Raw genomic sequence first — 15,237 nt, 5'->3', positions numbered from 1 at the left:
TAAATATGGATAGTTATTTATCTTGGATAAATATCACTACATTTTTTTGTGTAGTTGAGAAGTTGATATTGTGGTAATTATTCATATTGAATGAAAAAGACCAAGAAATTGTCAAAAAACCACTGATTTATTGATATTTAGAAAGACCGGTTCCGGTTATTACACCATTGTCAATTTCTGATAAACTAAAACTAATTACAAGAGCAGCAGAATCTATACTAGTAGGCGAGTACAGCTATTGGTCAAGGCCATGAACGCCTGCCATTGGCCTAGCTAGACAGTCTCCTCCCACTCAACGGTGTGACACAATGGCGGCTTAAGCAACAGAATTGCCATGATAATAAAATTTACTTTCAGTACAAAATAAGAACCAAGAAAACAAGTGTGAAAGATAATAAAACAAATATGTAAATGGAAAAACTATTTTATTAAAATGGCCTAGCTAGACAGTCTCCTCCCACTCAACGGTGTGACACAATGGCGGCTTAAGCAACAGAATTGCCATGATAATAAAATAGTTTTTCCATTTACATATTTGTTTTATGTAATTTATTTCACACTTGTATTCTTGGTTCTTATTTTGTACTGAAAGTAAATTTTATTATCATGGCAATTCTGTTGCTTAAGCCACCATTGTGTCACACCGTTGAGTGGGAGGAGACTGTCTAGCTAGGCCAATGGCAGGCGTTCATGCCCTCGACCAATAGCAGAACTCGCCTACTAGTATAAATTCTGCTGCTCTTGTATTTAGTTTTAGTTTATCAGAGATTGACAATGGTGTAATAACCGAAACCGGTCTTTCTAATTATCAATAAATCTGTGGTTTTTTGACAATTTCTTAGTCTTTTTCATTCAATATCACTATATCACACCAAAATCAGTATCTGCATTCTAATATTGAATTACGAATGGGTTTTGTAACATTAATAATTATCAGGCGTGAATAAAAAGGTTTACAAAAATGAGAGATCCCTTCAGTCTTGTGTGATTGAATTAATGCCGGCAAAATTAGCCGAGACGACTTAGACGTTGCACCCTTCAGTCTGCTAGCGCTACCCGGTCCAGGGTTCGAATCCGACCGGTGGGCATGGAGGTTTGATCATCTCATCAATCACCCACGCACCAGAGACAAATAATACAAGTTTAACGATATCCTTATCCTATGCCATTACACACGCACAAGTAAAATCATCATGTGGGCATCATCCGCAGTAGATATTATAGGTGCCTAAACATTTCACATTATTTTGACAAATAAATTATTAGAACATTTTTCAGTTATCTTAACCTTCCGGCAGTCGTGCTGTTGTAAAAAGTACAACAGTGTTAGTTTTTTTGCTGCACAAAACTATTGATTGGGGTGGTGTTAGTGAATGAGTCACCTATGCATTCCAAAACTTTCCCCCATCACTCCACTGAGTTGCAGTATCAACCGAGCAATGGTTCAGTCTTTAGGTGCCATTAAGTCGCGACAGTGCATAAGTCGCACTAGATTTCGCACTAAGATAGGAAAATACTGTATACGGGGACTGTAAACGAACCAATAACACAGAATTGATGGCTTTGCTTGATGTACTTTATTGGGCTATGAAATGGTAATCATTCAAATGTTCATAGGCGTAACATAATTCAAGAAGATGGAGAAAGTAATTATACAATTAATTAATATGTTTTGACAGTGATCAGAGTACATACACTTGGAAAATTGGATGTTGTACAAAATACAACACGCGACTGCTCGTGTGATTGAGTAGGGCGCGACTACCGGAAGGTTGAATACCTATAATTTTCTGTATATTAAAATACGGTGATCTAACCAATGGCATTGCTCTATTGCATCAATATTACTTTGTATCAAGGAGTGAGAAACCACAATTTTAACGACTCAAATTTAATATTTAATACAGATTGAGATTAAAGAGAAATCGCATTTATTCAAATGCTAATTAATGAATAATAATTATTGAATATGATACATGCAATTTCTCTTCAATTTCCTTCTGTAGACTGGCTGAATTTCATGTTGACTGGTTGATTCTCTGTTGACTGGCTTTAAACTGACTGAGATTTTCAGTTTGGTGAAAGGGAAAGCATGCCTGACTGGAAATTAGGAGGAGGCATTATCCGCAACAAATTTATATATATAAAAGCGAAATGGCACTCACTCACTGACTGACTCACTCACTTGCAGAACTAAAAATCTACCGGACCAAAAACGTTCAAATTTGGTAGGTATGTTTAGTTGGCCCTTTAGAGGTGCAGTAAGAACGGATTTAAAAACATTTCAAAGATACGCCCAAAATCTGCGTTTTTCCAGTGTTTTTTTTAGCGTTTTCTCAGCTTTATCGAGAACAAATGAACAGAAAATGTTCAAATTTAGTACAGAAGCTCAGCTAGGGTGTAATAATGTTGTGTTAGAAGGAATTTGCAATAACGTCAACGATACGCCCAAGATTAGCGTTTTTCCAGCGTTTTTTTTTTTTTGCTTTTTCTCAGATTTATCGGAAACAAATGAAGAGAAATATTGTTCAAATTTAGTACAGAATATCAGCTAGGGTGTAACAATGTTGTATTAGAAGGAATTTGCAATATCGTCAAAGATACACCCAAAATTAGCGTTTTTTTACTTTTTCTCAGATTTATCGAGGACAAATGAACAGAAATATTGTTCAAATTTAGTACAGAAGATCAGCTAGGGTGTAATAATGTTGTATTAGAAGGGATTTGCAACATCGTTAAAGATACACCCAAAATGAGCGTTTTTTGCGTTTTCTCAGTTATTTCATCAAATAATAGACAGAAATTTTTCAAATTTGGTACAGAGGTTTAGCTAGGGTCTAAAAATTTCGTGATAAGGTGACTTTAATTGACCGAAGCGAAGCTGAGGTCTTAGTTTCGACTCGATCGGCTTTTGTCTGTTTGTACCGCAATTACAGTCGCAGTTATTGTCCGATTTTGATGAAATTTGGTATACAAGTTCTTTGAAACAGGGCGCAGAAACGTATGTGTAACGATTTTTGATAAGACCTCCGGTTTTAATATAAATTGTGCCGCTCTAAAATGTGCTGTATTGAATGAATGGTATCGTTGGAATGCTATCGATAGAGGACAAGAGTTGTCAGCGGTGAACCTTGAAACTTCTGAGCCGCTCCAAATCATACTGTATTTATTAATTGAAGAAAACTTCTCACTTGATTGTACCATTTCTTCCCTTTTCAACACGATATTTCCCTGTTTCATAGATGAATAGTTTCTAGACCAACCGAACCGGCCGGAGGCATCACAGCTTAGTTAGTTAGCTCTTGTTTTCGGTTTAGTATGTGTATGAGATCGGAAACCGACTTGTGAGCATAAACATTCTGCATAGGCATAACAAGCCGCCATAACATTGAATCCACTTTTCATGAAAAACATCATTAGCAACCTCCTGTCATTGTCACCAACAAAACCATCTTATTTAAAATCATTTTCCGTCTCACTATCGTCTGTGAGACGATTCATAGTGTAAATTGCCTACTGCATATTCCATTTTTCTGTAAGTTGACCGGTTTCTTATAATTAATTTATTGTTAGAAAAGTTGTAATATTATAAATATGGGGACGATATGAAGGTACCTCCTTGAGAGACATTTATAAGTCCGGTGTCCCTGGAAACAATGTCTTTAGCACTTTCAATGGAGAAAATAATAGAGAGTCCTCTGGCTAGACGGATAAGGCGAGCGAAGCGAGTCTGACGGCTAGTAAAAAATAGTTTCTCGCATAAAACTCAAACACTATGTATCCTAAGGACTTGTCTGTCATATAACAAATTGAAGCTTACATAATTTCCTACAATATTCATTCTACAACCTCTTTTATATCTCCTCTAGTTTTTGAGATATCCGCTCTTGAAAGTGTGACATTTTTGAAAAAACAAAGATATGTTTCCCCCCCCCCTTACTACTCTCAACAGAACTGTGGGGTCAAAAATTGTCATCCCAACATTTCCCTCTATACCCTTTTTTGAGCATTCATTGCCTGGACTATAATGAGAGTGATGAGCGAGTTTGAACACGGGATCTCTAATCTGCTGCGCAAGCACTCTATCCACTGGACCAAGGTTCACTGCTGAGGAAGTGATCAAAATCAATAACAACCAAGTTATCCCGGGTCGCACTAATGTGCGATTTCTTATTCTTCTTCTTCTTCTTCTTCTTCTTCTTTCTCTCTCTCATTTTCCTGTCTTTCACTTTCTCAAATTCCTTCTTTCATTTTCTATCTCTATTTCTCTACCTCCTTCTCTCTCTCTCTCTCTATTTCATTCTCTCTCATTCTCGATTTCTTTCTCTTTCTCTTTATCTATCTCTCTCTTTCCATTTCTCTAGTTCTTTCTTTTCCATCATTTCTTTCTTTTTCTCTATTTCTTTCTCTTTCTCTATTTCATTCTCTTTCTCTTCTCTTTTTGTGTCTCATTTTAGTTTTCTTGTTTTCTCTTTTTTCCCATCATCTCTCTTCCTTTTTCGTTTTTTCACCTCTTCCTCCCTCTCTTTTTCTTTTTGCAAAGCGCGCGTGACCTAGTTTTAAAACCCTGATGCTCCGATTTGCCTTGCTTTGTATGGTAAGCTGAGCAAATTTTCAAATTGTACACATGATCAGCTGTTTGAAATTGATGGAATTCGACAATGACGTTACAGACAAGTTTAGATTGGGTGTGTAGGATGGACAAATTATTAAATAATAATTGGATCTTAGAAAAAAATCATAAATTTTAATGCATTTCTGAAAACTTACTCATCATCCCCTTCAATTTGACGTAATAAACTTAAAGATTGGTTCAGTGGTTACTGAGATCTCAGGGTTGAACTGTGCATTGAATAAATTATATAGATGATTGAGAATAAGTGATAGATCATACCTAATTGGTCTTCCTCTCGAACACCAACACGAGAAGAGCCGTCTGAGGCCCTCGAGGACAGGGTCGTGGTTCTCGTAGTGTGCTAGAATGGTAACTGTGATGAAGGATAGGACCATCGGCAGCGACCCGAGGTAGAAGAGGCCAGGGTAGTGCACCCTCTCGAACAGCACGTCGGCCAACATCGACATCGGAATTGTCAGGCTCATTGCTACAGTCGCTATCAACGACGATGTCAGAAAACAGCCCCTGCAACAAACATTGCAACGATCAATTTCACTTTAATGAAGGAGGTTGATTCTAATTCAATAAAAAATTACATTTTTCCTTAGGGCTATTCTTAAATAGAAAGAAAAATGAAAATCCAAGTACCCGTTTTAAAAAATTGCTTATTTACGACATGGTTCGGCCATGATGCCATTATCAAGTAAATGAATTGAATAAAATAAAATAAATTAAATCAAATCACTTTATTTTCCATTTTTACAGTATATAAAGAGCATGAAATTATCGACAGAAATTAGTAACGGAAATAATTACAAGATAACTAAAAAATCACAATCATACAAAAAGAAAATTAAAAATCAAATATACATGGAAAATAATCCCAAAGGCTACAAAAACCTGTTTGGGCAGAAAAAAGGAAGTGTTACAGTTAACACAAAGCAAATAGTGAAAGAGAAAAAAAAAACTAAAAATACAAGAAAAAAGGAAAGAGAACTTCAGTATCAGTTGAACAAAAAGTTAAAAAGAAGCCTGTAATAATATTTATTATTATTATTAGTCGTAGAGCTCCCGAAGTGGAAGACGCTGAGTAAAATCATGATCATCGATTTTTATTAGACTTGGCGGTTTTCTTGTTCGCCCACCAGCTTTTCATTCTCTGAGAAAATGCAGCTTTTCTTTCTTCACTCCATCTTGTGCCAACTCTTGGTGCTTTTATCTCTGGAATAATTTCCCATTTGTTCACTTTTGTTTTGAAATTATTTCTATTTTTAATTTCATCATCAGTAATTCCTGCCAAAACTAGATCTTTCTTAACATTCCTAATCCATTCTCCTCCATAGGCAAGCGAAGCTACATATTTTACTATTTTTTTGTGATTCTATGGTCAGGGAGCCTCATGATATGACCATAGAATTTTAGACGTCTTTTTCTCATGTCTGTTACAATATTTGAATGTTGCTCAACTGTGCTATTTTTCTGTAATCTATAACCATTCTCAGTTAATCTCGGACCTAGAATTTTTCTAATTATTTTCCTTTCTTCTTTCTTCAAATTTTCTAGATCAGCTTTCCTGTTGAGATTTAGGGTCTCACTGGCATATAGCATTGATGGCTTTATTACTGTATTATAATGTCTAATTTTAGTGTGAAGAGACAAGCATTTTTTATTGTAAATGGATTGCACCAGCCCTAGGCCTTTACGAGCTTTCTTTATTCTATCCTGCTGTGATAATCTCTCCGAAATAACCTCTCCTAAATATTTAAAACCTGGAACCCTGTTGATTGTTCCATATTTAGTTTGTAGTCTGGTAACTTCTAGGTTTGTGGTTGTGAACACTGTTTTTTCGAAGGATATTTGTAAGCCAACTTTTTCTGCACATTCTTTCAAAGTTTCTATTTGTTTTATTGCAACTTCGCCCGAGTCTGCCATTATTGCAAGATCATCCGCAAAAGCCAAATAAGGTATTTGTAAATTATTTTTCTTGGTCCCAAGCGCGATTGGCTTCCAAAGGTTTCTTTCTTTGAGTTGCTTCTCCCACTCTTCCATTACTCTATCCAGAACTATGTTGAATAGCAACGGAGACAATCCATCACCTTGTCTGACGCCAGTCTTTATCTCAAACGGTTTTGACAGTTTGACAGAATTTTGAAAAGTGTGGGTATGTGGATTGAGTCGTAAGCCTTTTTGAAATCGACAAATACGTAGACTGTTGGTTTTCCACGCATTTTCCTCAATTTTGTAATCTATTTTATTTTATTCATTTACTTGATAATGGCATCATGGCCAAAACATGTCGTAAATAAACAATTTAAAAAAAGGTTACTTAGATGTTATTTTTTCTTTCTAATTAGTATTACGGATACCATAATTTTCGTGTGAAAATTTGAATTATGGATGTTGGTATCATAATAGTCTGATAGAAATTGGAACAGATGAGTGCAAATGTTGCCAAATAAAGCCTAGTTTATACGATGCCAATTGGCGAGACAGTTGTCTCAGAACAATTGTCATCACGTGGTTGCGGATTGTCGGAAGCCAGGCCAGTTAAACGAGAAGATTTTTATACGCGGCGAACTATAATAATTATATTATATAATAATATAACAATAATTGGCACGTCAGTTGACAGCTAAACATGGCCGAATTCTCATCATCTGTTGTGACTGAACTGGGAAAAACAAGACAGCGCTACTGGCCTACACCGTTCACACGGCGCCAATTTTCGCGAAAACTGAGATTCCGAGTGGTGGGGTGCTCGCTGAGCCTAATTGACTGTCCATAGTCTACTCCCGGAGACAGATGAATTTCGGGCCAATTGTCGGGACAGTTGACAAGACAAGTGGCCTGAAGTGTTAATACGAAGACAATAATTTCATGCCAGTCAGCTGCCTTATGACGATTGTCTCGCCAATTGGCATCGTATAAACTAGGCTTTATACGAAGAAAATAATTTCATGCTAGTCAGTTGCCTTATGACAATTGTCTCGCCAATTGGAATGTATAAACTAGGCTTTAGTTGATCAACGTTGTCCACAGCTGATTATTAATGAGAATTATAATACACCTGACGAATTGGCAACGTTTATGAGTGCGGGAGGGTGTGTGAGGAGGTACTCAGTAATACTTCTACCATCAAACAACGCACTTGTAATGTTATAAAAGCAGATTGTCATAAACCTGATAGGCCTACTCGAAAAATGGGACCTTGTCTAACCGCGTCAACTTGATACCGGGTCTTTTTTACAGCTGCAGGTGAATTACTTGAATTACTGCGCGTCTAGCCACCTTCCATTCCCTACAATGAGAGATCTATTTTTAGCATTGAAACTCCTGCTGAACGAAGCAGTAAAAAACTGCCTGAGGAGTCGGGTCCATAGACTACCTTCTTCTATTATTGTTTTTAGTACAACTTAATTTGCCCAGGTTCGGTAATAGTGTGATAATTATCAAGTTATGATTGATTCTATTTTTCATTCACCTACCGCTACCGAGAAAAAGGTAAAGTGGTTGAAGTAAAATAATAGAGGCTTAAGGCAGGGAGATATACCATCAGCTAAAATATTTAATGCAGTTCTGGAAAAATCTTTAGATGAATTACAATGGCAGGAAAAATGAATCAACATCAATGGGGTGAAATTGAATACATTGAAATTTGCCGATAATATTGTTATTATAGGAAATAGCAGATTTGGAATAGCATAGGAAACTATGGATTGGAGGCGAGCTAGTGGAGAAGGTCTGCAAATATAAATACTTGGGAACAATTGTCACTGACAACAATGACTACTCCGAAGAAATAAAATCAAGAATTGGACAGGCTAGAGCTACTTTAATAAATGAGGAGCGTACTGAGTAGTACTGATCTTAGCCTGCATCTCAAATTAGAATGCTTAAAGCTACGTATTTCCAGTTTATTATATGGAATGGAAGCCTGGACTCTTAAAAAGAACGACACCGACCGGCTAGAAGCATTGAGATGTGGGCTTAATTCTCAGAATAAGCTGGACTAGCAGAACAACCAACAAGGAAGTATTAAGAAGAATGGGAAAGGACAGAGAAATCATGATCACCATCAAAATCAGGAAACTGCAATACTGGGTCATGTAATGAGAGGAGAGAGATATACACTTTTGCAAAACATCATTCAAGAAAGATACAAGGCAAAAGAAGTATAGGAAGAAGACGGATCTCCTGGTTAAATAACTTGAGACAGTGGTACAACAGTAGTTCCATTGATCTTTTCAGGGCGGTTGCCTCAAAAAACAAAATTGCCATGTTGATAGCCAACCTTCTTAAAGGAGACGGCACATAAAGAAGAAGAAGAAGGAAATAGCACCGAGAAGTATGTAGAATGATGAAGGAAATGATTGAAGTAACAAAAAAGGTTGGATTGAAAGTAAATTTTGATAAATCAAAAGTAATGATTTATAACAGTGAAAGTAACGAGAGAGTATTAGATACCGAAGACGGAAGGATAGAAGCAGTTGAACACTTCATCTACTTAGGACAGAGAATAGGGAGAGATGGACAATGGGGAGAGATTACTAGAAGAGTGGCAATAGGTTGGTCAATGTTCAAGAAATACAGCTATCTCTTCAGATCTAATATTCCCATAGAAAGCAAGAGACTCCTATTTCAAACATGTATTCTACCAGCAATTCTATACGGCTGCGAAACGTGGACTCTCAATGAGAAAATAATCAAGAAACTCAGAACAAGTGTGAGATCGATGGAAAGAATAATGATAGGAGTGAAAAGAATAGATAGGAAAACCAAAATATGGATCAGAAATGAAACAAGAATAGAAGATGTAGGTAGAATGCCTACAAAACTCACTCGTACAACACTTTATCCTTCTATGGAAAAAGGAGAATTATACCCCAGCATCTGCTGATTATTGCTTTTTGAATTGTATATAGCTTTTGATTTTGAAATTGTTGTAATTGTTTAAGAAAGCAATAAACGGGTTATTTATTTATTTACCGCTACCGAGGCTTTGAATGGGAACGTCGGGTTCATGTAGCAGTCTACAGGGCGGCGTTGAGTTACTATATCATATTATAGTACTTTATAGATTATAGCTCATTTCAGTACTTGTGAGAACATATAAATTGAGCTAAAAAGACGTCGTTTCCAGAGAAGCATGATCAGAAATTAAGCAGAATATTTGAAGCATTTTAAGGGTTGCTCATTTAGTGAAAATAACTTGCCGATTAGATAAAAATTAGGACGTACAAAGCATGAAAGCATGGGGAATAATATATTAGTAATACGATTGTACTTACCATAGCCACAAAACTTCAGAGAACACTGTGCCAACCAGTCCATTAATGAGAAGAAAAGTCCATTGGTGTTTGTTTGGCCATTCAAACGACTCCCAATGTGTGTAGTGGAGAAGAAAGAACATTGGCCAAAGAAGAAGAAAGTTGAAGAGACCAACAAATCCTGTAACAAACCAATAGTTATTATTATCATCGACAGAGTATTACATATTGATGATACAGTCATAAGATAATAGATGGATATTGAATTGAATAAACTATAAATAACTATACCTGGGCCAAAAATTAAGTGACGAAAAAGTGATGTGTGATTTCATAGCCTCAAAATTGAAATTGAAATTTATTATTCATATTTACAAAATAAGAGTGTAACAATCCTATAAACGAGCAACTTCTGTTTATATTTTCAGATGTTTGGATGTTTACAATATGTTCGTATTTCACCAGATCTCGAAAACGGCTCTAACGATACTCACGGAATTCAGAACATAGTGGGTTTATAATATAAAGATTCGATTGCACTAGGTCTCATCCCTGAGAAAACTCGCAGAAGGACATTAAAAGGATAATTATTATTCATCCTTGGAAAAACATCTGATAATAATTATATATTTCGTCGTCTGTTGGCGATGGAAGTGAGTGAGCGAGTTCATGTGTGTGGGATTGTGTCTAAATTATGACTCAGCTGTTAAACTTTTGTAATCATTCAATCAGGTACTTAGTGGCTGTTGCAAAAAGCCGGGTTATTTTCAATCCTGATTAATTCCAGTAGATCCATCTTTTTGAAATGGTCTTCTCTGATCTGGTTCACGTGATTAGGATTTTAATCCTGATCTAATCAGGATTAAAATTACCGGCTTTGTGCAACTGGGCCTTTGTGATGGAAATTTTTGCATCCCTCTGGGGATTAATCTCAATTTTACTGTTATTAGATGGAACATTTCTGAATGAATGTTATTACAATTTCTTCTTTCGTATAAATTTTTTATGCTTTTGTACTCCAGAGTGGAGCTCGGTCCCCGTTATTAATATACTAATAAACTAATAATACTTTTTCCTACAGTTACGTTGAAAAGTGGCCATTCCTGCACTGATTACAGAACGCAAAAAATGACTTTTCCGCTCTAGTGCGGGAAAAATTTTTTCTGCACTCCAGATTTGCAACATGGCAACGCAAAATAGTTGGTGGGTTATATGGAGGATTAGTGCACGAAAACAAAAATTAAGTTGGTAACAGTGACTGTGGTATAGTGAGAGGTGATAATAATATTAAGGACACCGAGTTCGAGGACAGCCACCACATCAGTGACAGCCGCCCCGCCATTCAAATACTACTACATTATTCTATTTTATTTATTAATAATAAAATTACACAGAAAAACATTTGATGCATTTCGGGGAATTTTACCCATAATTGCTCACTTTTCATATTCAATGGTAACTGTAGGAAAAATTAAATGTGAAATACGTGTGCAAAGTTCCTCTGCTGCACTCAACAAACCATTCCGCCCTCGCCTACGGCTCGTGCGTAAACGTTTCTTTCGGTGCAGCAAGCTGTCACTTTGCGCACTAGTTGCACAAATAACTATAGACAACATTAACTTTTCTTCAAAATTTTGGAGAGAATTGGTACAGGCTCAGTCTAGTTTTTCCTCCAGGAACATGATTGTGATTATGATTTTTTTGTATAATAAATGAAATGAATCCTTTGCACTGAAACCTAGCTCAATAAATCACTTGAAATTCTTCTTGAAAAATGCAGTTGTGTTGTGCTTGATGGTGTGATGTGTGGTATTTTTCCTTTATAGAAGTTGTCAACACTTCTAAAAACGTTTTGACAACTACTATTTGTATTATCATTTTTCAAATAGCATGATTGCAATCAAATACATTCTCAAGAAAACATATTCTATAGAAAGTTGATTCTATTTGTAACAATCGTAAGAGAAGAACAGATTGGTGAATATTTTTATCAATTTGAAACCTTTATTTGGCTATTATCTTTTCTCTGAGATAGATCTGCAACTAGCTTATGAGTAATATCGTAGAGAAAAGACAGCATAAGTATATATCTCCTCTACTATATTTCCATTTATCTCTAGTAAATATCAAACAGACTTCCTACAAAGTTCTGTTGATTGATGCAATTACAAGTTTAATAATAGTTAACTAGACGATTGTATACGTCAATTTTATAATAATTTTGATAGAGCAGAAACTTGAAGATGAATTCTCATTTCAAGATCACGTTATTTATTAAGGCTTTTCGGTACACTTTTTTCATTATTTAAATTTGATAATCTTTTTCAATACAAATGTTAAGATCATTATAAGAGTGAGAAAAAGTGGCAACTGAAATTTTCAAGTGGTCTAATAAACGAGTTATGGGTTGTTGAAGTGCTCATTTTCCAGATTCCGTTTTCTTTCCATATCATAAACGGTTTCGACTATATTAACAAAACTTCTCTTAAAAATTCAAAAAATGCATCTTTCCAAACTAAAACATTTTATTTCCCATATCGTTCATAAATAGAAGTCACATTTTTGTAAATTCGATAACTTATTTATTTTGGCATAAATCGCGAAAAAACGCACATATTAGAACAATGATATTCTAAATATATTAAAAAGAAACTCCAATGGAAAATTGGAAACCGTTTATGATCTGGAAAGAAAACAGAGTTCAACACTTCAACAACCCATAACTCGCTTATTAGACCACTTAAAAAAGTTTTAGTTGCCTCTCTTGTTCTCACTCTTATAATGATCTAAACAATTGTATTGAAAAAGATTATCAAATTTGAATAATGAAAAAAGTGTACCGAAAAGCCTTAAACAGTAAAGTTGATGTTGGGTTATGGGTTGGTATTCGAAATTAGGAATAGACTTTAACGGATGGTAGCTGTAGAAACAGAAGGGAATGTGACTTACTTGTTAAAATAATGAATTCAATAAATTATTGAACAAATAGGCAATAAGAGAGAACTAATTACTGTATTATACTATCTTCATACTATATATTTTTTTTACAATCAATTGAATATAAATGTGATTTACTTATTCACTTCAAGATTTATAATAATATGTAGGAATGGAATGTATAGCAAACACCATAGTTGTCGTTTTTGTATTTTGTATATATTAGGATCTTTTTTTGTTCACTACAGTGATGAAGTATCAATACTGTTAATCAGTATTGTTATATACATTTTTTTCCAAATTAATTTATTTTCTTCTCTTTTCAATTATTTAGAATTTGTTATTATTTTAAATAAATAGATATTGTTTGTTTTTTCATATTGTTTGGAATTTTTTTCTTTATCATATTATTTGTATTTTTATCTTGTAATAGAGAGTTAAGTGTAAGAGAGGGACGACTGCGCCCTAACTTCGCTCTCTACGAAAATAAAGGCAGTAATTCAATTCAAAGTATTATTTTACTATACTAGAGAACTAATCAAAGTAAAACTTACTTTATTTCACAAAATTTCAGTTTACAATATTTATAGGCTACAAGAAACAAAATGACAGGAATTCCCCTGCAATACTATACGTCAGTGCATAGGGGTGAGTTCCGGGTAGCCTGAACAGGTATACAATGAATCACTATAGTGAGGTTCACGTTATAATGGCAGTGTGTGATTTGCAATGGTGTTGCTAACCTTGTCTATCATTCAACAAAGCAGATGGCGCTATCTCTTTCAAGCTTTGCGATGTTGCCACATCGTTTATCAACAATGTAGAAATTCAACTAATTGACAAAATATTTAATCTCAATCATGAAAATTTATTATTACATCTTTAAAATAGTTATTTGTATATCTAGAGTGAAAAGTGCTGTTTTTTCCCTGAGGGAAAAGTTTGAAGCCCGAGGCGAAGCCGAGGGCAAGAATTTTCCTGAGGGAGAAAAAAACATTTTTCACTCGTGATATACACAAAATTTTTCCTCCACCTACATTTTTATAAAAACTGCAAATAAAATAATTTTTAAAAACGTACGTGACCAAACAATGTGTTACAACATAATTTAAAAAATAAACAGAAACAGCTGGCTTGTAATCACAGTTCTCCGCCGACAGCGCTATGTGTCGGCAAAAGTTGTAACAACAATGGCCGCCACAACTACAGCTATGATGAAGTTCCCGTTTCAAATTTGATTAGTTAATAAGGAATATTTGTTGGCTGGTATTTTGAATATAAAAAATATTTATACATTTTTTTAGTATAGTGATATGTAATAATTTAGTATAGTGTTTGTAATAGTTTTAGCTTACAAACATATATTTCATAATAAATATGTTGATCAAATCTGGTTGAGGTATTGAATTTAGTTGGCTCAATGACTGACTACTCTATATGCTTCCTCATCTGAGCTTGGGCCTTCTTACCTATTACAATGTAAGTTTTAAAAATAGAGATACTTCCCATGTTATGATGAAGTTCCCGTTTCAAATTTGATTAGTTAATAAGGAATATTCGTTGGCTGGTATTTTGAATAGCATGGAATATAACAAAAAATTTATACATTTTTTTAGTATAGTGATATGAAGTTTGTAATAATTTTAGCTTACAAACCTATATTTCATATGTTGATCAAATCTGGTTGAGGTATTGAATTTAGTTGGCTCAATGACTGACTACTCTATATGCTTCCTCATCTGAGCTTAGACCTTCTTTCCAATTACAATGTAAGTTTTTAAAATAGAGATGCTTCCCATGTTATTTAAATGGAGTCACTTTTCCTCCCTAGGGAGTTTTTCTGTTTTTTACTACCGAGAGCGAAAAAGTGACACATTAGTATTATGTTTCAGGGAGTAAAGTAAGTACTTTAGACAGTAGGTGGAGGAAAAATATATTCTCTTGACAAACAATTATTATTTTCAACAATAATGAACAGTTAAAATGATCAGATATGCCAGTATCAGCTGTTTGGGTGGCAAGGCTGAGATCTGGCAACCCTTTTCTCCTATCTTCCTACACTGCCATTATAACGTGGACCTCACTATAGTTACAGTATTTTTAAAAATGTGGTGAAATGTGTTGTGGAGAAGAAAGACTTACCGAAAAATACAGGAATGTCCATTTTATCTTCATGGTCAACTTTACGCCTCAACAAGACTAGATAGCACGCATAAAAGAAAGCACTAATCAGGGATAGTATTGCTCCAAAAGGAACTTGCACTTTTGTCGACATGTCGGACAGACTAACAAGGATCTGCAACAAAAATGAATACATTTCACAAAAAATTAAGAAACCCGTGAATATGAGTGTGTAATTGTAACGGCTTTTAGGTTACGAGTCACCACACTTTTGGTTTTATAGTATTCATTCACTCT

The 15,237-nt window shown here is 34.9% G+C and overlaps 1 protein-coding gene across 1 annotated transcript in view; it reads right to left on the bottom strand.

Annotated features, from left to right (window-relative positions):
- Window positions 1–15,237, bottom strand: part of LOC111049175 (solute carrier family 35 member F5) — a 35,025-nt gene that overhangs the window by 687 nt on the left and 19,101 nt on the right. The window contains 3 exon segments of the mRNA XM_039421923.1: window positions 4,895–5,140; window positions 9,904–10,063; window positions 14,962–15,115. Of these exon segments, the coding sequence (XP_039277857.1) occupies window positions 4,895–5,140; window positions 9,904–10,063; window positions 14,962–15,115 (560 nt within the window).

This window comes from Nilaparvata lugens, chromosome 2 (genome assembly GCF_014356525.2).
Source record: "Nilaparvata lugens isolate BPH chromosome 2, ASM1435652v1, whole genome shotgun sequence".
Classification (NCBI taxonomy): Eukaryota; Metazoa; Arthropoda; class Insecta; order Hemiptera; family Delphacidae; genus Nilaparvata; species Nilaparvata lugens.
Note: the sequence above shows the minus strand (reverse complement) of the source record. Positions and strands in the feature narration are given on the sequence as shown.